This window comes from Heliangelus exortis, chromosome 14 (assembly GCF_036169615.1).
Source record: "Heliangelus exortis chromosome 14, bHelExo1.hap1, whole genome shotgun sequence".
NCBI lineage: Eukaryota > Metazoa > Chordata > Aves > Apodiformes > Trochilidae > Heliangelus > Heliangelus exortis.
Window position 1 is genome coordinate 13,358,358 of NC_092435.1, and position 26,583 is coordinate 13,384,940.

A 26,583-nucleotide genomic window follows, 5' to 3' on the forward strand; every position below is an offset into this window, starting at 1 on the left:
ACCAAGCTTCAAGCAGAAGCACGACAGCTCCCCATGGGTGTGCAGGCCAGGGGGACATCACTTTCGGTGCTCAGCCAAGAGGTGGGTAGCAGAGAGGGACTCGGATGTCCGAGGCTCACCCCATGCTTTGTGAGAGGGCAACGCAGCATCTGCCAGAGATGTTCCCCATCTTTTCCCAGCGTTAGGGATGACACAGGGAGACTTTGTTGACTTGCCTTCCTTAAGAGGAGGTTGGGAAGGACCTAATACTCCCTTGTGCGGGATAAACTCGTCCTTCTCTGTCTCCTCTTCAAGGCACTTGTGGGCGGATGAATGCGGGAGCCTCCCCCCTCCAGGCGTTAGCACTCGGGGGAGGGATGGGGAGAACGCGGGCGCAGGGCACGCAGCTCCTCTGGGAGAGCGCATCGCCCCTTCCCAATCCTCGCCGGCTGCCCTGTGGCCTCTTCCAGCCCTCCCTCCCTCCGGCAGCCCTCTCCCCTCGGGGGGAGCCGCGGGGCCTGGACCCCGCACCTCGGCTGGGGGGCTGGACCTGGGGCTCCATCCTCCGCCCGCCGAGGGGCAGGCCCGGAGGTACCGGCTGCCCCGGTCCTTATGGGGCTTCTCGCCCCCGGCCCTGAGGAACCTCTGCCGCTTTTCGGCTCCCGGCCCTGAGCCGTCCGCTTTCCCCCGCCGGCAGGACCCCGACCGCATCCCTCCGGCCGCATCCCCCTTCAAACATCCCCCCCACACCTCCGCCCTCCTTAGCCGGCTCTGCTCGGCTCCCCGCCCCTCCGCACACACGCACACCCTCACACAGCCACAGACACGCACACACACACCGAGGCGATGCAGCTTTAAAGGGGCAGCTGCAGCTCGGGGGAGCGGCCCACGTGAGTCCGCTGAGCTCCCTCCGACCGCAGCCCCGAGCGCTGCCGCCGCGGCCGGGAGACGCCAGCGCCGGGGCTGGGCTGGGCTGGGCGTGCGGGAGGGCCGAGCCGAGCGGTTGCCAGCCCGCCTCACGCCAAGTTTGATCGATAACTCCCTCCCGGCCCGGGCGGAGCAGCCTCGCCGGCTCCGCTACCCACCATCTTTAGGGGAAGTCCCTGCGCGCTGGGGGAGGGGGGGGGGGCTGCTGGAGACGGGGGGAGAAAGGCAACCTCGCAGCCAATGAGCCCTCCCAGGCTGGGGTGAAGACGAGAGGAGAGGGATTTGGGAAGGAGGAGGAAGGAAAAAAAAAAATAAAGGAGGAAAAAAAAAAAAAAAAAAAAAAAAAAGGAAGGAAGGAAGGGAAGAAAGGAGGGGGACCGTCCTCCGCACTACCTCCGCCAGCATCGCCACCACCATTGACACTACTCCGAGCCTCCAGTTGCGCCCATGCCTGTGCCGCCGGTTTCGTTTTAGGGGCTGAACCGCAGGGGCTGAAGAAAATGGGGCAGAGCGCGCCCCGGACCCTCCTGCTGCTGCTGGCGGGGCTGCTGGGGGAGGCTCTGGCAGGGTTCCCCAACACCATCAGTATAGGTAAGCACCGCGACCCGCACCTTCCCCCGCCAGCCGAGGGGAAGTTGTGCGGAGGGGGAGCGGGGGGGCAGCCCGGGAGCCGCCGGGAAGGAGCGCAGGGGCCCCGGCTGCTTTGGGGGACAGCCCCGCTCTGGCTCCTTCCCCTCCTGGCTGGTGAGCGAGGGGCTGAGAGGGGCTGCGGGGCTGCGAGCGGTGCCGGGCTGGCCGTTCCCCTTAGGAGGATTTGCTCGGTGCTCATGCGGAATCGTGCCCTGGAGCAGCGCATCCCGTTGGAGCAAATGATGTGAGGAGAGTGACGGCGTGAATCTGTACCGACGTGCCCTGAACCTGGGGCCGAAAGAGCCGTGAGGCTGAGGGCGTGCGAGTGAAACTTGGGGTTTTTCCCTGCCTCTTTCCCTCGGAGCAGAGCTCAGCTGTGCGTGTTCTCCGCCAGACCGTGTGAGACCGCACGTTTGCCACGCCGCCCGTGTCCTCGGCAAATAACTCTCGAGAGGCGTTATCGGGGTACTCGGTAGAGATCATTTAGGAGCCGCAGTTCCCTAGGTTAGACTTTTAAATTGGGGGGTGGGCTGGGGGGGGGGACCCGTTTGAAAGTGACCCGGTTTTCAAGGTGCACCTGCAGGTCCCAGTGACTCCCGATAGCTCAGCAGGCACCTGGATGTGATGTGTGGCTCCCAGAGCCTAACTTTGGACTTGGAGTATGTATTTCACGTACATGCTCTGTCAGAATTCTGTGCTCAGGCTCAGCCTCCTCCTGTTCGTTCTTTCCTGAGATGTGCACTATGCAAACGTAACTTACTGCCACTGTTTCTCCTCAAAATTCGTTCTGAAATACCCTTTTTATTTATTGGTTTTTTCTTTCTTGTATTTTTCTTTTTCTCCATCCTAGGTGGACTTTTCATGAGGAACACTGTTCAGGAGCACAGTGCATTTCGATTTGCCGTGCAGTTATACAACACAAACCAAAACACCACAGAAAAGCCCTTCCATTTGAATTATCACGTAGATCACTTGGACTCCTCAAACAGTTTTTCAGTGACAAATGCTTGTAAGTAAATAACGTGCTTTTTAAAAAAAGTATTTGCTATCTGTTACGTCAGTTTCTCCCTGCTAGCCTAGAGTTCTTGTTCATACAATATAGTGCAACAAATGTCTGCACTGCCATGAGGGCTTGTTGATTTGCAGCATTATATGGGTGAATAATACCTTAGGGAAAGTTCTCTCACCACTTCTTTTCACCCCTATAGTTTTGTTTTCCAGAAAAACACCCGTGTAATTTATGTAGCAGTGCTGTGCAGCTGTGAGCAGTGAAGTGCTGCTGTTGCAGCATCCCATTTCTGTACAGGGTACAACCTAGCCATGTAAACCAGCATAATTTGCAAATAATACCATGTAGGAATAAACCAGAAACAGCTGTATACAAGTGACCTTGAGGGGACGAAGCCAGAGCAGCTTAGTTCTTTCCTCTGCCCTGAAATACTCTGTTGTTTTCTTCCAGTGAAAGTCCTGTTAAAAGCTGAGGAGACTGTAAACTGACAGATACTGCTAGAGCTGAGAGGAGAGAAAATGGAATCAGAATGCTTAATGTCATGAGAAATTGCTCTGCACAGCCAGTTCATACGTATAACTTGAGCCTTTATTAACAGAAGCAGCAAAATAGACTTTGAGTAGTGTTAATGTGGTGTTAAAATGCAAAATCTCTTTCTGAAAGACTGGTGCGTGTTCTGCATTTAAAAAAGCATTCCTTTACCCATAGTAGTTCCTGAATATTTGTTTTATGGTTGCATCCACTTTCAGTGTATACAGTTTTTACTGGAAACCTTTGAAAGTGAATGGAGTCTTTTTGCAAGGTGCTTGCGTGCACTTTGCAATATACAGAGATGCATCTGTACAAGATTTTAAGGACCTCCTAATGCGAGGTTACTAACTTTGTGTCATGAGCAGGATTCCTGTTCCTATACTCACAGTATAAAATGTTGACTGAGGAAGAATTATGCTAGAATTATGAAGTATTGGAGTACAAAAAACTAGTGTCTCTCATTTTAAAATAATTTTATCTTTTGAATATTGTACTTCTTCAACTTTTTGCTTGTTTGGGATGGGATAGTTTTTACAACCCTGTCCCACACTCTATAATCAGAAGGCTAGACAAGGAGATGTTTTATTCTTCTAGCATTCCAGGTATTTTCTGAGAAAGTTTGTGGTTAGAAAATATATAATATTTGCATAAATTTTGGATTGCTATTCTAACGTATCCCCCATGTGACTGCTTCTTGCTAGTGCAGCATTAACACTTTTTAAAGGACTTTGAATTAGGGCCCTTAAAACTTTTGCAGGGGGCTTAATTATACAATATCGAATAAAAATATTTGTTAAAGTGGGGAAAAAATGGTCAGTAAAAGCACATCTGTACTTTGCATCATATTGTACTAATCCTATCCAGCCCAAATGGCTTTCACAACAAATATCAGACTAATAATGCTTAATCAGTGTAATCCCTTCAAGAGGCTGTATCTGAAACATAGTTTCCTAAATATCAATTATATGGATTTAAACTAAATACATTAAACTGCTTGGGTGATTAATTATTAATTGTTTTTCAAAAGTTCTACCAGCCCTTCTTTACGGATCCCACCAAGACAAGCAAAGCACATGCTTGTTCAGAGGCAGTCAATGTATTATTTAGTCAGTGTGCTTCTCATCTTCTGACATCTAATGATTTCTGTCATTGCTAGGTGAAAGCTGTGGCAATTTTTAAAAGATGAGGTGGTTTTCTTTAGTATAGGGCTGCATGTTCCAACACACATATTACCAGTGCACTAAAACTGGGAAAACTTAAATCTCTGGAGAAGCTGTGGACCAGAGAATACCAATCTAAGGTAACCTATTTAAAAATAGAAGGTGTGAAAAAAGAAACAGAAGAAAGAAAATGAAAAGGTGACCTTCTTCATAGCTATGTCAGCCATCTGGTAATACTGTTGACAGGGAAAGAATACAGTGTGTCCAAGTCACCAGTCATATAAGTCTCAGTAGCTCAAAATAAAATAAAAAAAATGGAATATGGAGGAACAGTTGCTCTTTTGGATCTGGAAGCAATTCTCTTTGAAAGTCAGAATGCTCGTCCAAATGGCTGTGTTAGGATGTACTAATAGCTCCTCACACTACCTGGTTAACATGTAAAACATTCAGCCTGAGTACCCTTCATCAATTCCTCACTTCCCAGTGGAGTGGCAGATAATTTCACGGTGCTGCCATATCCGTGCAGGAATTCACCATTTTTACTTCTCCTGGAGATAAGTATAAATTCTCTCCAGTGCTGTCACCCAGCCGTTTGATCAATATTTGCAATTGGCAGGGATCCATAGGAGAGAAACCTGCAGTGTCTCAGACTGCCTTGACTGGAGAGGGAGACTGGGGCTGACTTTAGTGGGATGAGTGAAGGAACTGAAGGGAAACAGGAGAAAATAGCATCAGTAGCTTGAGCCTAGTGCCTATATTGGTCAGTAGCTGTAAAATCATTCTGGGTTGCTTTGATTTATATGATAGTGGCTGTAGTAAGTGTTCATGTGTGCAGGAACTGAGGGAGGCTTTGCTCAGGAAAGACTTATGTTCTTACTGTACAGCTGCACATCCCACTTGCTGCAATCTGGTGCATTCCAGAGGCAGAAGGAAAAAAAAAAAAAGAAACCTGAAGTATCCTCATGAGCCAGAGATAAAAGCCCACCTCTGGTAGGGCTGACTTGGCAGTATCCCAACGTGGGAGCAAACTCGTTTAGAATCAGAAGAAAATTCCTGCCCTAAGCCCCTCCTTCTCATTCCTTTTTTGGTTAAATGATGCATAATCTGATTCACGGACATGTATTCCCTGCTTCAGTGCTGGCACCAAGCCCCTCTCTGTACTTTTCATTTACACACATGTATGCAGCATTCATCCACTCTGTATTTATCTGTTCATTTAGCTCTATGATATCTTATCAGAGAGCAAATGCTAACACAGATGAAAATTCCAGGGTAATTAAAGGCGAATTGAAGTTTATTGGTTGGCTCTGAGGGGGATTTATTGCAGCTTTTAAAATATGCTGCTTTTTGCCATCAGAAAAACCAGGAAAGGAAGTTAACTTGAGCTGTGAGTGAATGGCATGAAGTAAAACATGGATGTTGTATTTTCTTCCAAGATGCCCATGTAGAGAGCGAGCTGACTTTTTTTTTTTCAGAATAGTAACATAAATATAACAATTCAAATATATAAATTCCTCAGTGAAGAGTCTTCTGTGCTTTTCCTTATAACCTCTGAGGAAGGATGCTGGGTTAATGCTGAATTATGCCTACAGTTCTGTAGCTCATATTCCCTGGAAATAATCCACGTATGTCTTTCTGCTCTGCACTTGTAGTGCACTATACTAACACTGCTCTAGCCTCTGCAGTGTCAGCTCATTAGCACACAGATCTCATATTCCCTCTCTGCACTGTCATTGCAAAAAATTGCTGTTGTACACCTTTACAGCCAACAAATGTGCACTTGCCTTATGTGCAATTTTCAAGAAATATTTCGAAAAGTAAACTCAATCTTAGACGGAGCCCCCATGGAATTTCTCAAAAAAAAAAAAAAAAAAAAAGCATTAGTTTTCATTAAAATCTGTTGATCGTGTAATGATAGTGGTGGGATGGGTATGGGTGAAAAGGGGCTGTGATTGCAGGATCTAATTAATCTACAGGCAGATTTCCTCTCTCAGCTAAACCTAACCTGTCAGCTGCAAATTCTTGTCTCATTAATTTTTTCTGAGTCATTTCTCATACATCTTCTGAACCCAGAAGGCTTTTTCTATTTTACCAAACATTCATATGTAGTGGTTTTTCCACAGGCACTTTTTCTTTTAGAGATTTAAAAAAAAAAAAGAAGAAAAAGACAGTAGATACAATGACATGCTTACCTTAAGTTGCTAGAATTCTTTCAGTGTTGTATGGACACTTTCTTGAAGGGGTCTGATTTCAGGCTTTCCTAGAAAAGGTTTCTTTAGCATCCTTGCAGTGTTTAATCCTTAAAATGCAGCTTGGAAGATGTTAATGGAAAAGAGTGCCTATTTGTTCTTGGATGAACATTGCAGAAAATGATACTACATGGTTAGTAGCAGACCATTATTTCAGTTTAACTGTTTAACCCTTTCCTAAGCACAGGTGCATCTGTAAATGCTCCCACAGATGCTCACTGGCACACGCACACACTTTTTCCTTAGGTGCTGCTCAGCATTTCTTTTTGCCAGTGGGCAGATAATTTGCTTCCCTTGCATCTGTGTCCTTTTTGGCCAGCTGGCAAAGGACACTGATGCTGAGAGGGGTCAGCTCCCTTCTGCCAGAAGCATGAGCATGTCTTGCTGAAAGTCTTGCCAAGTTTGGGCCATGAATTGGTGGCTTTGCATGAGTAGAGAACACAGAGGAGGTGCCTCACCCTCCTGATAAGGAATGCACTGTGGTTTCTCTTCTTCTGTGCTGAAACACCTGGAAATCACCTTTCCACACAACTCTGTTCATTACAGATCCCTGGAAATGCCTTTTATGCTGTGGAACATGCTCCAGTGTTGTATGTTGCTGCTATGTGACAGTCAGATGTCTGTAGTTTAGGGGTCAAAGCTTTTGGAATGTTGGGGAAAGTCATAAGGTGGATGGTGTGTCCCAAGTAGAGGTTGTTTCCACTTTGTGGCAGAGCAGATGATTTGTCATTAAGCTGAACGTGATAGCAGGAGGAACCATGCTGCTTTCTAGTGTGTCTTTTGTTTCTTAAATTAGTCTTAAAATAAGCTGGCTCTCCTTTCTCTCCTCCTCTGCTATGTACATAGCATCTACCTACTGTTCATGGATGTTAGGGTTCCATTTGACTTGCACTGGAGAGATGGAAAAAAAATCTGATATGAACGCACACTTTTTTTTTTGAGAAACTCTGAATTCACCAAATGAATGAAGGGTAAAGCACAACGAAGAGCATCATTAACTTGCTCAGTTTTGGAAAGATTTTATGCAGATCCAGGGATAAAATCGCTCACTTTTCCTCTATAGCATTGAGCTTGGAGGACCCAGGAGAGTGTTGGCATGGACTGCTGGTTGGAGAGCTAATGAGTAACTACACATTCCAATAAAATGTGTAGCAGCTGTAGTTTATCTCTAGGAGGAAATGAAGATGCCATGATAGGAAACAAGCATGTGACAGTATCTTTTAACAATAGCAAAAAAACAGTTTTGTTGAAGGCTGACTCGGGAGCTTGTCCAAAAGCCACAGAAAGCTGTGGGTTTCTTTCCTCTGGGTTTGCTGTGCTCAGTGTCTGGGAGGTGGGAGGCCGTTCTCCTGCAAGTGTAGGACTGTTATGCAAGAAGGTGTGAAATGAAGGAGCTGATGTGTCATTAATGATTCTTTACTGTCACAATCCAGCCATTTAACATTTTTCCCTTTAAAGTACATATTTTGTCATTACCAATTTTGGAATGCTAATTTGGATTTAGTAAGGCATCCTTAAAATGTTTTAGAAGGTGTTATTTTTAAAGCGACAAGAGTTTGGTTTCAGAGTTTGCTTTCAAACCAAGCCAAACCACAAAATTGAAAACCCATATTCATTTATTGGAAGAAAGTTGGTTTTGCTGAATTTACATTTGGCATTTAAGTTTCCAGTACTTTCCATGCTGCTGTAAAGTGCAAATCACTGGAAGGCCATGGACCCCCCCTTCACAGGGAGCTCCTAAGACAGCCCAGAAATTCAATGCCTCTTGTTGTCAGGTTTGCTTTGGGGGCGACTTGTACCTCCAGTAGAACATAGAAATAGCAAAATAATTAATCTGGATCATCACTGCAATGGAGCAATTTCCAGTTTTCATCCATGGGGATTCTTTTTTTCTTCTAAATCCGTATGGGTTACAGTTCCTGGCATAGATCTGCTTCCCTCCATTAAGTCACCCAGTGTATGTTATTGTTGATCTTCAGGAATATCAGATGCCCCAGAAACCTCAAACTCATCCTGTAGTTTTTTATGTGCAGTCATCTGATGAAGGCTCCAAAGCAGACACTCCTGTTCAGCTGTTTGTAATGGCTGGCATGGGGACACAAGCAGGTATCACACAGCCTCACAGCCCCTGCTCTGGCCTGGCTGGATCAGGGACTTTGGAGATATTCCTCTAGCACCAGAAATGCAAAATTAATGAGTCCATAGCTATCTGTCAGACATTCAAAGGCAGTGCTTGCCTTTTTAGTTAATCTTACCAAGATGTAATTATTAAAGGGAAAACTATCAGATTACCCAGAGCAAGCTGGGGATGGGGTTTTCTGTGTAAAGAGAAGGGTGGATGCAGGAAGGATGTCACTGCATCCATCCAGCAGCCATTTCTGCATAACCTCCTCTGGTATCTGAGGCACTGGGTCAGTTTTATCATCTTAATTGCTTCTGAAATAGCAAGTGGCAATGTGCAGCCCTCACACACACTGCACAGGAGCCCTTATGTGTGAGGATCAACCTGTGGGGACCAGGGCTGTGAATAACTTTCCCAGGCACTTGTAAAAAGGGTGAATTGCTCTCCTAGAATTAGATAATAGCCCATCTGAGCACTCTTCTGCTGGAATGGAGTGACCTATCTGGTCACTTGTGTGTCATTATTTTGCTAGACTATTTGGCTATTTCAGAGATGCAGTTTTCTAGTTTGGTTTGTTTGGGTTTTTTTAACACAATTTACAACAGACTCCCTTTCAGACCACCTGCAAGTTACTGGATTGTATTTAGATCCTTGGTCCTGCCCTTGTATTTAGTTTGGATTTGTTGGAGTTTATTAACGTGTGCTGATAGAAATTCTGATCAAGAATCTTTTTGATGCAGGGCTGCATAGTGATCTCACTGCCTTGAAGCTTTAAAATGATATGCAGGTACCTGGGAAGGGCATATCCACTCTCTGATGGTATATAGTCCATGCATACTTACTTCACTCCATATATATCTAATTATTTTCACAGCTCTTTCTCCTGAACTGATGTGTCTAATGGTGTTTGATGAACCATTTGTTGTTTTGTCATATGCAAACACCAAGTGTTTGGGCCCAGCCCATGTGGTAAAGGGAAACTTTAACTTTAAATGTTAACTTGGGAAACTGTGGAGTCTTCTAATGGCTCTTAGTATGATTTGGAGAAGTCAATTTGTACCTTTGGTAACACAGTTTTGCTCTCACTTATACAAGGGTAATACAATTTACCTGTGTCAGACAGGTATTGCAGGGCTGTTTGCAGTGAAAAACTTGGAGAGCTTTGGCTTTTTCATTTTATTGATCAATTCTTCCACTTCTTGTCCTAAAAAACAAACAAGCAAATAACCAAAAAAAAAAAAAAAAAAAAAATCTTTTTTATAAGTATGGTCCACACTTTTCCAGCACAGCATGTGCCCAAATCTTTCCTACCTGACCCACACTGGGACTGCTTATTTGAGAGGTGGGAAAAAGAACCTTTCTTACTCAAATCAGCGGTGCCTGTGGATTTTTCCCAGGGAGGTCTCACACTGTAATCAGTATCTCCCAGCTGCCAGCTTCTCCAAGAGATATGAGGGAGATGCCAGGGATTGTGCCTTGCATGATTTCTTTGTCTGATTTCCATTCCAGAGGTTTTAGCCTGAGATAGGTTCTGCAGCTCAGTCAGTGAGCATGGTTCAGGTCTTGGGAATCCCAGGACTGCTCCATCATGACACACATTGTGCTTGGTCCTCATACCCTGCTGTGGATGCTGAATTCCTGAGAACTTCTTGGTGGTTGTTGTTGTTGTTGCATCTGTGGGAGTTTATTTGTGAGAGAGAGGTGCAGGGGGAGAGATGGCTTGGGGAGAAATGTCAACTGCAAAGTTTTTTTCAGGTGCTGAACTTTCTGTGGCCTCTCTGTAGCAGAACATGGTGAGAACATGGGCTTTACCCATCACAGGTAATCTTGTCATCTTAGGTTTTACCACTTGTGTCATCAAGCTTGATTCTAATGAAGTCTGATAGTCAGAAGACTCAAGTTCATGTGCATTCTTTTTCCCAGAAGTTTGATGAGAGCTAATTAGAGCCCATTGATTTGCAAAGAACTGACCCTGGCTCTAACCCTGCATTGAATCAAAACTGTTAGGGGGATTCTAATTTGTCTAGCAGGTTTTATGTACTCAAACATCTTTCTCCAAAGTGTCTGTGCAGCAGCCAGGTAGCATCTTCAGAGTGGCTTTACTGCCATCACGTAGGATGTCAAAAGGAGTTGGACCTCAGGGAATGCTGAATTGAGTGTGCAGTCACCATAATACCTGCTATCCTACTTTGAATTTCCTTTTTAAGATGTTGCTTTCTGTGCCTATTTACCAATGACTTCCTGATGACTATAAAATAATACTAAAGAGAAAAAAGACACTGTCACCCTGTGCCAGATAATCCTATTTCTTTCCTGTTTCAGCCATGTCAGCAGGGTGATTCTCATGACTAATGGCAGTTTTCATATATTTATATCAAATGTCTTGGCAGCTCAGACTGAGTTCTTTTGTAGAGCCATTATCTCACTGATGTTCTGTGCATTCCAGAAAAGGATTGTGTGTCCCAAAATATCATGCTACCTGACTTCAGAACCACATAGGATTGGAAATGATAGGAGCTTTGTGATTTACTAATCTGTCATTTCACATGTAGCTCCAAGAAAGTTTTAAATATTAGATTGAGATCTAAAGTTAGAGAATTAAAAAATTAAAAAGAAAGGCTTTTACAGTAGTTTCAGACTTAAAAAAATGACTCAGTTTCAGTTGAAGCCAGATGTTTTAGTTTGGAAATTATGATTTCTGTGGTCCGTACATGTTGTTTTGTCCTTGACTGAACAAATTTGCTGAAGCCTGTCTGAGTTAGCACGATGTTTCTGCAGGCATGAATCTGTCTTTTTCAATGTAAACCACCTGTACTATCCAATTTTTATAATGACCTATAGATGGCGAATGCAAAAAAAAAAAAAAAAAGCAGCAGCTGTCTGCATGTTTCAGGGTATATAGTTCAAGTTGCTTGTGATGGATTTTATGGATAGATAATATTTGTCAGTAAAAGTATGTCTAACATGTCTTTCCACACCATCTACAGGCAACTTTAGTACCTGGAGGGGCAGTGAGATGATAAAAAATGAGGCCAGTTAACCCACCTGAAGTTTTCCACTACTCCAGTTTGGTGCTCCAGGTGTAGAAGTTGCCTGGTTTTAAGCATGACTCACTATAGCTCTACTACATGTGTAGTAACTCTAGTGATGATTTGCTTCTACAACCCCAGAGCTCTCTTTCAAAGTTGTGCATTCATATGCATCAGATTTGCTGTGCTGCCACTTGCTGTGTGCTATATAACACAAAAAGAAATGGCAAGTAGTATGTGCATATCTGCAGTGACCACCAGGACCTAAATGTTTTAGTGTTTCATTGTTCTGCCCTAAGAGAAAGTAATAAAATTTTTAAAAGCCTCTTTGTATCCCATTAGATAAGTTCAGGCAGTGAAGAGACATCATGGAGTCTTCCTCTAATCTCATTTACACTGGGGTGAATTTGGAGTAGCTCTGCAGGGGTTTGAAGAAGTGAACACAGGAAAGGGTAGAAACACACTGGTCCCTCATGGGGTATTCCTGACTTTAGGCCTCTGGATAAGTGGAGGATGTGGGTCCAGGACAGATAATGGGTTGGAGAGAGACTCAGAGCATCTTAATCAGCAGCACACCTCTCCTCTAGGGCTACTCAGCTTGACTTCAACAACTAACTGAGTACCTCCTTGTGGAGTCTTGCATGTACTTCCTCTTAGAACTTTGGGAAATTGAACAAAACATTCATGTTCAGCAGTAAGAAGCAGCTCTTTATAAATGGGTATCTCCGAAGTATCTCTAATAGGTTGTAAAGCAGAATCTGCCAAGGCAAGATTTGGTTTTTCAATTGAAACAAAATAATGTAAATCAAATTGTCTCCAGTGGAAAGTGCTGACCTTGCTTTTAGCAGGAGTTGCTTACACTCTCTCTGCTTTCAGATTTCTGTGTTTCTTTTTTTGTTTTTTTTTCCTCTTTTGTAGCTGTTAACCTTTCACTACTTTTTCTTCTCTCTGTCCATCACTTTATGATTTCAGAATTCTGGTGTGAATAGAGGCTGTGTGGCATTCTTTATAAAGACCATAGATTCCTCTGTGGAATTTAACGTGTTTTGTCTCATATGTGCTTGTGTAGATAGTGATAGTTCTGATCAAAAAACATGGAACCTTTTTCTGAGTTGCTCTAGAGCTAATTCAGGAACAGATCCTAGCAAAACAGGGTCTTTTGGCTGCATCATGAAGCTAACATTTTAAAATATTTTTGTCTGTAAAAACACCCTGTTATTTTTCATGAATAGTGAACCTATTGTGAGTAGGGGTGCTGCTAACTCCTGCATCCTGGTCAGGTTCCAGCTTGGATCATTGTCAACATAAATTAGATATTCTCCTGGAAGCTTTATTCAGATAAATTATCTGCACTTCCTGTCTTAAATTCTTACTGTGTTTTTCTTCAGTGCCAGCCCCTGTTTCACATAAGATGCATTTGAGATTTGAATTGAGGCAATCTCTGCATACACTGGAGGATACAATTTGATATTAAAGTGTATCTTCCTTGTGGGCTTCTCTGAAAAGATTTTATGCTTCCTTGGGTAGTGTCTGGAGATTCTCTGTGTTAATAAGAATTGTTTTGTTAATTGATTCCAGAGTCTGCTGTTCTGGAATAGTCTGCCTTAATCAGGATCTTCACATGAATTTAGAACTGGCATCATTCCAGACAAAATTTCAAGCAGGAGTAATATGATTTCTCCTCTCTACTATGTGGTCTCTAAAAAGGCTTCTATCAGCTCTGTGTAGTTCTGGTGTATGCTGAGTCGAATTCAGGCTATCGCAGCATGCTCTGAAAGGGGATTAACATCTTCTTGGAAATAACTTAATCAGAAACGATTATTAATTGTGTTTTCAAGAAGCCTGGGTGAAGCTATGTGTGAAATACGGATCTGTCATTTCAGCTCCTCAGAAATCCAGCTGTGTAATTCAGTGTACGTGGAGTAGATTTGCCCAAAGTCTCGGAAAGCTCTGAAGGCAGGAGAGCCCCTCGTGCTAAATGGGTGTGGGAAGGGCAAGAGCAGTGCAAGATTCTCCCCTGCTATCCTGCCTGCCTCCTTCTTGGATGAAAGATCCTATAGAAGTGTGTGAAGCGTGAGGATCAAACCTCCTGGATAATCTGGACTGTGACTTTGTTCTGATGACAGAGAAGAGCCTGCAGTTCAGCCACTGCTGCCACCTCCTCTGCTGAGCCTGCCAGCAGCAGGGTCAATGAGTGCCAGCAGCAGGAGTGGGTCCACTTAGAACTGTTCATTTGAGCTCTCTTTGTGGGCTTTAGGTTAATAGCAGTGTACACTGCTACCTAATCACTTACCTGAGATGGAGAGGCTTTATTTTACCAGTTGAGCCACGCTCCTGCTGAGTTTGATTGGGGTGGTTTTTGTGGCAGTGTCCAACCTTAAATCTCTGAGAGAAGTGTGTTACGTTGTGCTGTGATGAGTGTAGTTCAAGTGTGCAGAGATTTACTGCCAATATTGAATAAAAAGTAGCAACTTGAAAATATCAATGGTCAAAGCAATAAATATCTGCAGCTTGATAAATTCACCCATTCTTTAAAAGCTGGCTTTCCTTTATGAATGCCCTGCAGACAGTTTTACTTCAACAGTATCATCAAGGCTTTCATTTTAAGCCAGCTGCTGACTTTCTGTTTGCAAAGGCAACTTCCATAGTACAAAATGCCTCATTTCTCAGAGGTGTGGAAGCACCAACTGGGTTCTGAGCTTCCCTGTGTTTCCCCTGGAAAATGAGTGTTCTCTTTCTGTAGAAGTTGGTGACCATTTATCCTTTTGCTGTTGGCCATTATGCCAGAAACGTCCCACTGAAATGCTTGCTGGCTGTGCCAATGGTCCATCATACTATACTAGCAGTAATACTATAAACTGATTAATGCTACAACTTGGAGATTAATGTAATTGCCAGGAGGTAATTTTTCTGAGCAGCAGGCTTTAAAACTGAAAAGTGATTGTTTGTGGCTTTAGATGGAACAATGTGACTTTTTAAACTTGGGCCAGCAGAGATTTGGTTGCTTAGGGGTATGCATGTACACTGCTGCTTCCTGCTCACTTCTTCCAGAGGGCTTGGGAATTTCTGCAGGGATGATCTGGTGGCATTTCTGTGGAGCACTTACACTGGTTGAAGGAGCTGAGGTGGTGGCTTTGGCTCCCATCTTTCTTTCAAGAAAGAAATTGCTGGAGTCCAGTGGCGTATTGAGCTCTCTGCAGTGATGTCTCATGGCAGCACAAATCCTGCCTGGAAGCAATTGAGTGGCAACCTCTAGGTCCTGATCATTCATTTGTTTTCCCTTGAGTACACACTTGGCACCTTGTGATTCCTAACCTGTGAAATAGGGTGGAAAATTTAACAATAATTCCCAAGAGTTAGGAGGTTTTCCTGCGGGGCAGGATGTATGTTCAGAGCCACTGACCCACAGATCTGCAGACTCACAGGCTGAGCAGCTGGGGTGTTGCTGTGGTAGCCCACATTCTGAGTGGCTGCCAGGGAGAGAGAATCACCTCAACCACAGCAATTTGATCTTTTTCCACTTTAGGGCTTTGGAAGTTTTCTTCGGGATCTGTGCTCTGCAGAGATGCCTTTTTCCCCTTAGTAAACTGTCTTTATTCCCTTACCCAGTCTCTGTTGTTGCCTTGCATTGATAGATAGGGGCAGATAGACCATAATTATATATATATATAAAATAAGAGCTATTTCACTTCCCAGAGACAGCAAGCAGCCCTGTGAATGGCGCCTTCTGTTCCCCATCTGCCTGGGTTCACCTCACACCCGTCAGCCTCAGCGTTAGTCTCCTTCACAGTGAGCTGCTGGGTTTATTTGGCTCTCAAAAACTCTTTTGAAAGTGGGAAAACTTCACACTGAAGTAGTTAGAAATCCTAAACCTGCTCACGTTTCTTCAGAAGTGACAGGAGGTATTCCTGGGGTAGGTTTACGTGGATCACTGGAGGTTTCTCGGGATCCAGTTTGACTTTTGAGATGGTTACAAGTCCTTGAGTCTGTGTTTCCTGAAGAGCTGGAACTGATATGACACTGGAGGGATCCTGGTGCTTTTGGTGGAGCCTTCATGTAAATACATTAACAGGGTGAATAAAAAACTAACAGTATAATTCTTCAGCATTTCTTCCACTTCTTGAAGCCTGCCATGCCTTTTGCAGTGACACGAGACTTCTGCAGCTCTCCGTGATGAACCCCCTAAAACAAATAACTGAGATTAGTATTATTTATAGATAACCACAGAGATCATTCATTCCTCTCAAGCTGTTTATTTTTGGGCAGCCCAGTGAAACTGATGAAATTGCTGGTTGTCTAAAATGCTCCTGCCAGTTGTTTGAATGAGCGATATTGATTATAGTTACAGGACTATTCATCTCACACTGGCACACATACAATACATGTTTTATAAAAATGTTGTCTCTGTTGACAGCTGAGCTATGAAATGGCACACTGAATTACACATCCTTATAGGTGGTGTATACATAGACTTTAAATCCTAGTTCAAAAGTATTAAAAGTTACTAGATAGCAATACAGAATGGAGTCAGAGACTGAAAAGTGTTAAAATACCTTCATTAGAAAGAACCCTTTAACAATTTTATGTTGATATGAGCTGGCTCAATGAAACCACAGTGAGTGTTAGCTGGTCTAAATGATCTTCTGCTGTCCAGTTGGAGAAAACTATTTTATTACATGTGTAAAGGGTGATCAGGTCAGGAAAACAATTTTGCTACATGACGAAAGGATTTCTTAGAAGGTGCAGATTCAAAAGATACCATTCAACTCTATTACCACAGATTTGTTTTACAGTTTAAGAAAATCTTGAGGCAAGCCCTGTTTTCAGTGCATACAGTAGCAGACTTCTGTCTTCCTAGCAAATAACTTCATCTTTCTGGTATTTTTTTTTTTTAATTTAAAAAACCACACAGCTATGCTGTGATTGTGTTAGTCTACACTTACACTCAAAAGTTTTCCATCCTTCACTCTGTTGCTTCATTCTGTGTGTATCCCAGTTGCCTTGGGTTGCTCCATCCCATCACTCTTACTGGGGGATTCACTGAAGAGAAGCTCAGCAGATGGCCCTTTGGTGGCAGCTTCTGTCCATTCAGTGGAACAATCTGTTGTTCTAACTCAAAATTGTTGAGAACAACCCCTAGAAGTTGAAATCAAAGCTCTCTCACATTTTACAGGGTGTGATCTTTCATCGACACATTGCTGTAGATTTGAGGGAATCATATTTTTTAAAATTATGATGGTTAAATAAAGATTAGATAGATTTTCAGCTACCGCACTTGAAGTTTTCCTTTGTCTTGCTCTGTAGTCGTGAGAGATCAAAAATAGATTAAAGTGCTCAGAACATAATTTTTTTTTCTAAGTTTTATTAAAGCTTACCTGATTATATCTGAAATAACATTGTTGTCTCCAGTAGCTGTACTGAAAGACTTTGCCCTTATTTACCTGAATTATTGGGTACACTGAACAGAACTTCAGCCCTATACAGTGGTGGCAGATGTAGCTTTAGAATGCCTGGGCGTGTTTTGAAATACATTAGCAATTGCAGCAAATTTATTAAATAAGTGCATTTAAGGTTTCATAAAATATTTAAGTACAGATTTTCAGATTTAAGTACAGAGTTTCAGATCTCTAACATGCCTGACACAAGTGGAAGGAAACAGATTCCTATCAGCGTGGCTCTTAAAATTATATTTAACAGGCCTCTTTGGCAATGTGGTGGATAGAAATCTTTGCAAATTTGTACATTGTTTAGTTGCCAAAGGATAATGTTCTTCAGCTTGTGTTATCTCTGATAGCTTTCAAATGGAATATTGTTCATAATTTCAATTTTCCACAGCATAAACTATCGATTTCCTGAATAGGAAAATCTTTTTTTTTCTCTTGTTCTTTCTTCTTTTTCCTTCATAGTCCAAAATTTTTTGCTTGCCCATAAGTAATACAGTTGTAACCATGAAAAAGCTTCATTTGAGCATCTCTGGTCATTGGTTTTTCAGATCCTAGCAAGCCACCTTTTTTCTCTTTGCTTCTCTCTGCTCCACACTTCTGCTTTTTTTGCTTTGGATCAGTCTCTGCAATGAAGCACTGGTAATACAACCACATTAATTGATGGTGGTTTTATTTTTAAATTCTTCCTCTAAAAATTTAGCTTCCTGTTATGAGACATGCTCATCCTCCATAAAAGTGGATGAGTTGAGGGAATCAATATCCTACACATTTCTAGGGGAACAGACACCCCCATCCTCATGCTGTCAGTGTAGGGAGATGGATTCTGTTAATACCATGAGTGGTGCAGTGGCTGACAAGATACCTGAGCAAGGATGAAACACTACCTAGGGTACTTGGCAGAATTTTGGGATCTCTTCAGCTGTGAATGGCTTTGCTTAATTGTTACCAAAGCCTCCCCTGCAGAAAGGAGGCATCAGAGCACCACAAGATGAGGAGGTGTGATGGCTGAACTTGCTCCTGCTGCTCAGAAAATGCAAGCAGTAGGTGTGCCCCTCATCTCTAATTAAAATATGGATACAAGTTGCACTATTCAGCTGCATCATCAAGTCATTCAAGAAGCTAAGTTGGGGGTTGAAAAGTAGGTATTTTTGCTTGGTACATATTCTCAATACCTTCCCTTTTCTGGCTTCTTTGGCAGGAAGCATCACTTGAGGGTGAAAAAAAAATGTTCAGTGGGGAGTCTCTCTTGTTTTCTTTTTTCTTTTCTAATTTGTGATATTTTATATTGTCATCTTCAGAGCAAGAAGGTAAAATTTCCTGGGAATCCTAAGGAAAGGCCCTTCCTAAGTGGTATTTTCTCATACTTCTGTGGGGCTCCAATATGACTGATTCTGTCCTGCTTGTCTTTTTAAGATTCTGGATCAGTTATGGTATTAAGGATTACAGTGATGGTTATCTGAAATCTGAATAAAACGTGGACAGAGGAGGAAATAGGGAAGGGGAATATTGTCATTTGAGAGAATGCTTGTGTGTGGCTTGTGGTGAAAAGTCTTTTGTGTGATATTCTTCAGTATTCTGTGCATTTCTCCAGAAATCCATAAATTCATCAACTGCTTGTTGGAGAACTCAGATGTTGAATGATGATGTCCACTGATGTCCAAACTTGCCTTTCTTTCAACAGTCTGCTCAGCTGCATAAAGTGCTGACTGGAGGTTGTATTTCAAGCCCCTGCTTTGTTCTTCCTTAGAAGCAGCATCTCTTGCCAAAGCCATTGAGCCACTCTCGTCTCCACCATCATCTTCCATTAGATGTCAGCCAAATGTCTGCTTCAGGATGTTTGGGTATTTTTTGTCTTTTAAGAATGTGAGATTGTGAGGACTTGCTTAGCTTAAGTAACTGGTTATTTTTCTGATGTAGTTGATCACAAGCCCAAGTTCCTCACCTGAACAATCTTTCTAGGGTCAGCTTTTTAAGTAGCTTCTTTTCCTAATCTTAGGCAACAATTTAACTTTTTAAACACAAAAACCCTGATTATGGTGCTTTAGAGGAAAAACCCTTACCTTCTAAATCTTGTTTACTCTTGTAGTTGATTTTCCATATTTTAAAAATGTTATGATTTTTTTTCTTTGAGATCAAATTCCTTTTTATTCGTCTCAACTGTAATTGTGTCATGGGTTAACTGTACCACTCCTGTTTGTGCTGACAGTATCTGTTTTTATCAAGGACAGAAATCTAAAATTATATATACAGCAGCAGCATTGAGTGATATTACTGTAATCATCAATATTTCTTAATGAACTACCCAAGAAGTTGTTTGATTCCTGAGAAGAGTCTCACAGAGGTGAGATAAGTTGTATGGAGTGAGATGAGTTTTGCAAAACTGAGATCCAGAAACAAATCTTTTAGGAGAATAATTCCATTATCTTGCATTTCCCACATTGCTGTCTCTAATCAGCTGACTGCTCTTTGGATTCTCTCTCTCATTTGGGAAGTCTGAATGGACTCTGTAGATACAACAGCTGAAAAAGAAAGGCTTCTTCTCAGAAGATGACAGCTCTGTGATTACTTTCACTTTATTGGCTTGACCCAGCACATTCATTCTGCTTAGCTGAAGTCATGAAGATCCTCAATATTGTTCTTATTTACATTGATTTTAACCATCCTTTTGGTAAAAGAAAGTATTTTTACTGTGGAAGTTTGCTGGTTTCTCCATATTCCCTTGTAGTTTTCTCCACAGTGACTTTTTATTCCAAGTTAATTGTGTGATAGCAGAGTATTTTTTAATTGAGAAGAGTTTGGGGGACTGGGAGGGATGAAGGAGGAAGGGACCAAGTAAGTGAAGGAAGCCACAGCTCAGGATAGTATCTAGAGCCAAGAGAGTTAAATTGCATTTCTTTCTAACATGAAATTGCTTGAAACTCCTTCCTTCTAAGGCACAACCTTGGTGGCTTTGCTTGTGCTGTTCTGAAAGATACTCAATTGCTGTATTATGGGTAAGTTTTATGGAAGGGAAGTTTTCTTTTTGAAGAGCAAGAATTTAAATTATATTTGCTTCTCTTGGGACTGTTGTGTTGGATGTGCCCAGGTACTCGTGGCTACTGAATTACCCTGCTGCTCTCAGTCTCTTTCTATTCCCATAGCTCCTCAACAAAATACGAGGACAGATTCCCAGTAATTTGTTTCCTTCAGAATAAAGGAGGCTCCTATCAGCTGCCCACCATCTGAATCCATCTAAACCCCAAGTATTTTGATGAGACAAAAAGTTTTTACCAAGTATAGGTTAAAACAGAATGAAATCCCAGAGGTTCTGTTCTGAAAGACATACTGTGAATTTATGGATTCCACATATGCTGTGTAAAACTCTCTTTCCTGCTGTCCTGAAACTGCCTTAAAAATGATCTTTAAAAATTGTATCCTGCTGAGAATGGTGCAAAACCATCCCATACAGTGACTCAAATCCAGGTTACTTTCCTTAATAAAATGCCTTCAATAGGATTTAATTTAAAAGTAGTTGCACTAAGCTGTGGAGAAAAAAAAAAAAAAAGAGAGAGAGCCAGAGTGGAGTGGTTTTATTTAGTCTTAAATTATTTTGATAGTTACAGAATAACCTGGGAATTTTCAGTTCATGGGGTTCATTGGGTTTGTTTGATGTGGTTTCTGTAGGTCTCAAAATTTCTTGAAATATTGGATTGGCAGTGCTTAACAGCCTCACTGCCTTTGCATTTCTGGTTTTTTGCAGACTTTTCTTGGTTTAGTGGAGAATACAGGGGTCAGTAGCTTGCTGTATGTACAGTAAGTTCAGGGCTCACAACCTTGCACATAAACAGCAAGGGTATTACAAGTGTATTCCTCTAATGAGAAAAGTTAGAAACAAATTGGAGTATTGCAAAATGCTTTGCATTTACTTACTGTAGGTTCAACAGTGAGTTTAGCCCCAGAGGCAAAGAACAGCATAATGGAAGGACTCAAATGCCTATTTTTCTTTTATTAGGTGGTTTCTGTACAACAGGAGGTAAGAAATATTGTCTGGGCTTCTTTGGGAAGCTTGGAAGGGCTGATGAATTCATCAGTCCTTTTTATGTAGCTCTGCTGGAGGATTTAAATCTTCACGTCTTAAATTTATTAAATTATTATGAGAAAGTCATTCTATTGTTATCAAATTAATTTTTCTTAGGCAAGTTTCTGTGCTATTTTTGTTATAGAAAGGTATTGTCTCACTGATAACATTGCCAGTGGGAAGGAGGACTTGGACTGACTCATGTAAATGGAAAATATATGGAGAAATTTAAAGTACAAAGAAGTCTTCTATGCCTATAACTGACATTTCTTGGGAAATGAGGTCTCTTATGCCTTCTATATAGATACTTCACTTAGTCCATTAATCTATCTGTAAAGCTTTATTACCAGAGTTCACCAAATAAATCTATTCCAAGGCCAAAAAAATTTTCAAGTCTAAAAAAAAATCTGCTAATGGGCCACCTTAAAGAGTTTGACACTGTTGGAGAGTCTGAAAATCAGCCTAAGAAAATTCAGTAACAGTAGCCTTGCATTAGCTCTGTATAATGTATTAGTTTAAACACAGGCAAAGACACATTACCATAGCTCTTTCTGTTTGCTGTTTTGATAGGCAGTGCAGAGTTATACAAGAGATATATATGTATGTGTGTGTCTGGAAAGAGGGATTTATTTTCTGTTTTGGAACCTGGGTTTCTGAAGACTTGCTTTATGCTGAATTATGGGAAAGCTTTTCATGCTGGCTATTACACTGGTTTTAACAAAAGAAAAATATTCGGTTTAAATATGAACAAATTGGCAGTGACATTTGCAAGTTAAAATTCAGCAAAACCTTGAAGATATTGTGAGTGAATTTATAAGAAATTAGTAAAGCAAAAATTTAATCTGTTCCTATTTGGTAGACTACAAGTGTAATTAATTTAAAGTAAGGCTTTATTTACAGTCCCTAACTGGAGCCACATATCAGTTTCTATTCTGTTTTACATAGCAGGCTGATTTATTTTTTTTTAAAGCTTATTTGAAAGGGAGCTAGAAAATTAACTTGTTCACTGAGTTCATGAAACATCCTCCCATGGCTTTGTCTGTGCTTGTTTGGGAGTAAGGGCTTCTCCACCCCCAGAACCCAGTTGTGTCCTCCAGAACTGGCAGAGTTTCTCCCAGTTTGTTACCTCTCAGTAAGACCCTTCCTACCCTTAGCACAGCTTTGTTCAGTGGTGCTGGTGCTGCAAACAGGAGATGACCAGCAATATCCCCTAAAATCTGCTTATAGTATGGCAAGGGTTGATTAAAGCAGAGCTGTGGGAAGTTCATTGACTTACTGAGGAAAGGATCCACATTGCTCCTTAGAAAATCATATTTTATGCCAAAAGGACTCAAGTTTTTTTTCCCAAGACCAGAAAGGGCTTTCATAGTGCTGAGGTTCTTTTGCTTTGGACTTCCCCTGCCTCAGTTTTCTTCTCCCTTCTAAGTTTAGACTGTTTTTGCAGGATGCTTGGAATATGTTGGTATTAGCAAGCAAGGTTAGCAGATTTAGTGATTCCAATGGAAAACCAGAGAGGAGGATTGTTTGGATGCTACTAATAAATGCTTCTATTACAGAGGGTCTCAGATGCTAAGGCATCTCTGAAGATGGAGTTGAGGAATGAGTTGGAAAGCAGGCCTGATACAGATGATTGAAGAGGATGTTGAAAAAGTATTTATTTCAATTTATTTCAACAAGTTTGATTAAAAATGCGTTTTATTTATATTCAAAGAAACATTGGATATAATCAGGCTTATGTTTGAAATACAGGACAAGCTATTACATTAATGCAGTACCAAAACCTCATAATGTTAAAATACTGAGCAGTTTACAGTGAGGTGCAACTGTTGTCATTTTCTGACAACTCTACTAGCACGTTGGAGAGTGAGGAGAAAGGACTGTTCTTTGAAATCATCAATTTGCAGCTGTTTTCCTTTTAGGAGAGATTTTAGCAGCTGTTAGTAGAGCAGTGTGGAAGTGCCATGGTGTTTATCACACTAAATCATGTGAATGCCCCTGTTACAGGTGGAATTTAATGCATCCCTGATGGGGACCTCCTACCAGAGTCAGCTTCTCTGGGATTTTACTCTTATTTCTGGTTCAGTATCTTGTGCAGATACTTCAGGCTGTGTCTGTCCATGAAAACACCTAAACCTGTGCTTAAATCCATGCACACACATTTGGGATCTAGGACATTTACTAAAACCTTGCTGGTGTCAGTGAAGCAGTTCTGGAGTAAAATGGACCAAGCTGTGGTTTTTGAGGTGTGTGTGTGGCTCTAGAGGAATTCAGCTGCCACTATCTCATGACACACTGGGTTTCTGATGAGGATTTCTTGGATCTCTAGAGTAGAACCAAGAGGATGCTGCTTTGGCTTGGGTATGAGGGATTTAGCTCAAGGAAGAGTCCTACATGTCTGTCACCATCACACATAGCAGAACACAGTCTGGTGCTGTTGCTGCTGCTTAACAGGATTTTTCTCTGCTTATGAATGTAGCAGGGTCTCCCAGAGCATAGAAAAGCAGTGGATTTGCACCTGGTTAACATTTCACCACGCAGCTGTCTGAGAGCAGACATTGAATGTGTATTCAAAGCTAAAATAATCTGCCCGAATCCTCTGAGATTAATAAATAATTTCAAACTAGGCCTGTCTCACTTGGCCCCCCCCTCCCTCTTCCTCCAAAAGGGCAGTAGTCAGTTCAGAATTAGCATATAGCAATGTGACTTTTCTTTCACAATCAAGCTTTTGCTGTAGCATTTCCATCAATTTTGGCTTCCGCATTATTCAGCTGTGCACCAGGCAGCTCTTTTGTTATGGGCCAATTAACCCAGCTTGATAAATAGTGATTATGCATAATTTATAGAGAATAATATTCTTGTTGTTCCCTGTAAGTAAGACACTGACTTAGTGGAGGGTACCAGTCTGTGAATTACTGCTGGATGTGATTGTGAAAGTCCAGGAGGCTGGTAGAAAGGAATATCTGGACTATAAGGCAGAGAGAAATGGTACCAAGAATAAAGCTAGGTGGTACTTTTAGTTTCTGTAAGGGGAGCTGGGATTTTGGTTTTGCAGTTCTGTAGTTTGCTCCTTCAATGTACTGAATAGGCCTCTTAGTTTTAGTCCAGCTCTCACTGAAGTCCTTGGAAGCTTCTCCAAGGTGATGGGGACTTGACTGGGAATCTGCAAATGATTTCCATGGCTCCTGTAGCAAGGTTTTTGCAGTCATTCTGTTTCCTCTTCTGGATTAACTGATATGAGTCTCTCAGACCAATAAACTGGCAGCAGGGGCACACAAGGGGTGGGTCAGAATTTCATAGCCCATGAACCTTGAGGAAAGAGGGAGAGGAGATGTGGAAATATCCGCTGGTCCAAGATGGACTCACAGCAACAACGCTTGTTGGAATACTGGAATACTTTTCCTCCAGGAAAGTGTTAGGGTCTGTTGTTTTGGGTAAACTGAGCTGTCCATCACTCAGCACCATGCTCTGCATACACAGAGCCAACTGGAAACCCTCTGGAGCTGGAGGCTGCTTGGACAGCTGCTGTTTTGGCGATCCCATCCCCTTTCTCCTGGGACAACCTGAATCCTGGCCTTCAGCTCCTGGTGAATTTTACCCAGTTCAGTGATTCCAGATGTGTTTGCCATTTTGCCTCTTCTGTCTTGCCCTCTGGAATATATTGCCACAGGCCTATACATGGCACCACCTCAGTGGACTCAGCTCATCTTTCATCACAGTGCCAGAGCCTTGGTTTGATTTATTGCCTTTCACCGCAGTGGCCCAGAATGAAGTCAACTTCTGAAATCACTTAGGGCAGGATCTGCTGAACAAGCAAACATTTAATAATTTGCCTCTGCCTGTTCACTTCCATCATACTGGGATGTTCCAATGAAATCAGAAATCCCTTCAGAAGATGAGAGTGCTGGAGATAGCTGCTGCTGCTCCACAGCTCGAGGCACAACATTGCCTTTAACTGCTGGGCTTTGATTCAGCCCAATGTTCTGCTTGGCTTCCTCATCTGGGAAATGCTGCCAGTTTCTGATGGATGTGGTGTATTTATTTTTTCTCCATACCACAAGGTCCTTGCTTGTCTCTTAACCAGGTGTTTAAAATGTGTATGTGAGTTAGGTCACCTCCAAAGATGGTGACAGTAGCTACATGGATACTGCCTGGTCTACCACATCTTGTTGAATTCACATTAAAAATACTTCTTTTGAACATATCCTTTTTTCCAAGACAGGCTGCTTAATGGCTTGTGGAACTCCTATTACTTTGAATAATATTATAGAAACATTCACAATTTTATGTTAAACTATTAAACATTACTATGTGTTTATTAGAATATGCATATTAGTATATTAGCTGCCTATAATAAATGGCTGGTGAATTTCCTTGTGTTTTATAACTGAGTAACTTGTGAAAGATTAGGGCTTTTCCTGCTTTACTTCTGAATGTTTTTAGAAAAGCTGCCTCAGAATACCAGAAATCTAGTTAAAATCCAAAATGATCACAGCATGCTGGCATAACATAGCAGCTTCAAATGAAAAACATTTCAAACGGTGCAACAGATGGAAACAAGTTACTTAACTCAAGCTTGTGTTACAGCTTTGTGTTGCATGCACAGTGTCCCTGTTTCTGCAGAGATTTGTCACAAAACAGGAGTTGGAGTCCCAAGTGGGAAGACCACAAACATTGTTTGCTGTGAATGTATTAAAAGTCTCCTAGGGAAAAATTTGCCAGGACCTCCTGCTCCCTCACAGGGCTATTAGCTCATTTCCACCCTTCAGGGAGAAAAGAGAGTGTGTGTAGGATAAACTTAGACTCCTCCAAGAAGGCAAAACCTCAATGAACTGCTTTACATCCACTCTTCAAGTCCTCCTGAGGAGCAGTGGCCAATGCCTGAGCTCTTAAGCATCCAGGATGCTGGAGCTGCCCCTCAGGAGCAGAGTTGGCATTGCTGTTGTTGGCAAGGTGTTGATTACCCTGGAGAGGCTGAGCAGAAACATCTCTTCTTCTGAGCACAAAAAGCCAGATCCTGATGGTTTTCCATTTCTCTGTGTCAGGGACTTTAATTGTCTGCAAAGAGCAGCATCTTCCTGCTCTTTTTTTTTTTTTCTTTTTTTCTTTTTTTTCCATAAACTGGGTGGTGTGTACTTGATGTCTCCCCTTCAAAACGAAAAGTAATTCTCTTGTGAGCAGCTTGTGGTGGGATCAGCCTTTCAGGTTTAAAACCAGAAAGTTTGACTATAATTTGTGGTGCCTGATCTGAGACCTTGAATTACATCTTGTAAAGACTCAAAGCAAGTGTAAAGATATGTAAAGAAAATGCAGTGTTCTGATCAGCACATATTTAACCATAGTCCTTAAATACCTTACATTTTTTAAGTTGGTCTCCAGAAAAATCAGTTGATGTGTATAGCATATATATATATATCTTTTCTCATCTTTAATCCATTTTAAGCTTTAA

The 26,583-nt window shown here is 42.0% G+C and overlaps 1 protein-coding gene across 5 annotated transcripts in view; it reads left to right on the forward strand.

The window, feature by feature from the left end:
• Positions 1–1,104: 1,104 nt before the first annotated feature.
• Positions 1,105–26,583, forward strand: part of GRIA3 (glutamate ionotropic receptor AMPA type subunit 3) — a 145,862-nt gene continuing 120,383 nt past the window's right edge. For 3 of the 5 annotated variants that reach the window (XM_071757472.1, XM_071757476.1, XM_071757475.1), the window contains exons 1-2: positions 1,266–1,497; positions 2,387–2,545. In XM_071757472.1, coding sequence (XP_071613573.1) covers positions 1,407–1,497; positions 2,387–2,545 — 250 coding nt within the window. In that variant the 5' untranslated portion in view covers positions 1,266–1,406. Of the gene's footprint in view, positions 1,498–2,386; positions 2,546–26,583 lie in introns of all 5 variants that reach the window. The other 2 variants (XM_071757473.1, XM_071757474.1) reach the window with 2 other exon arrangements.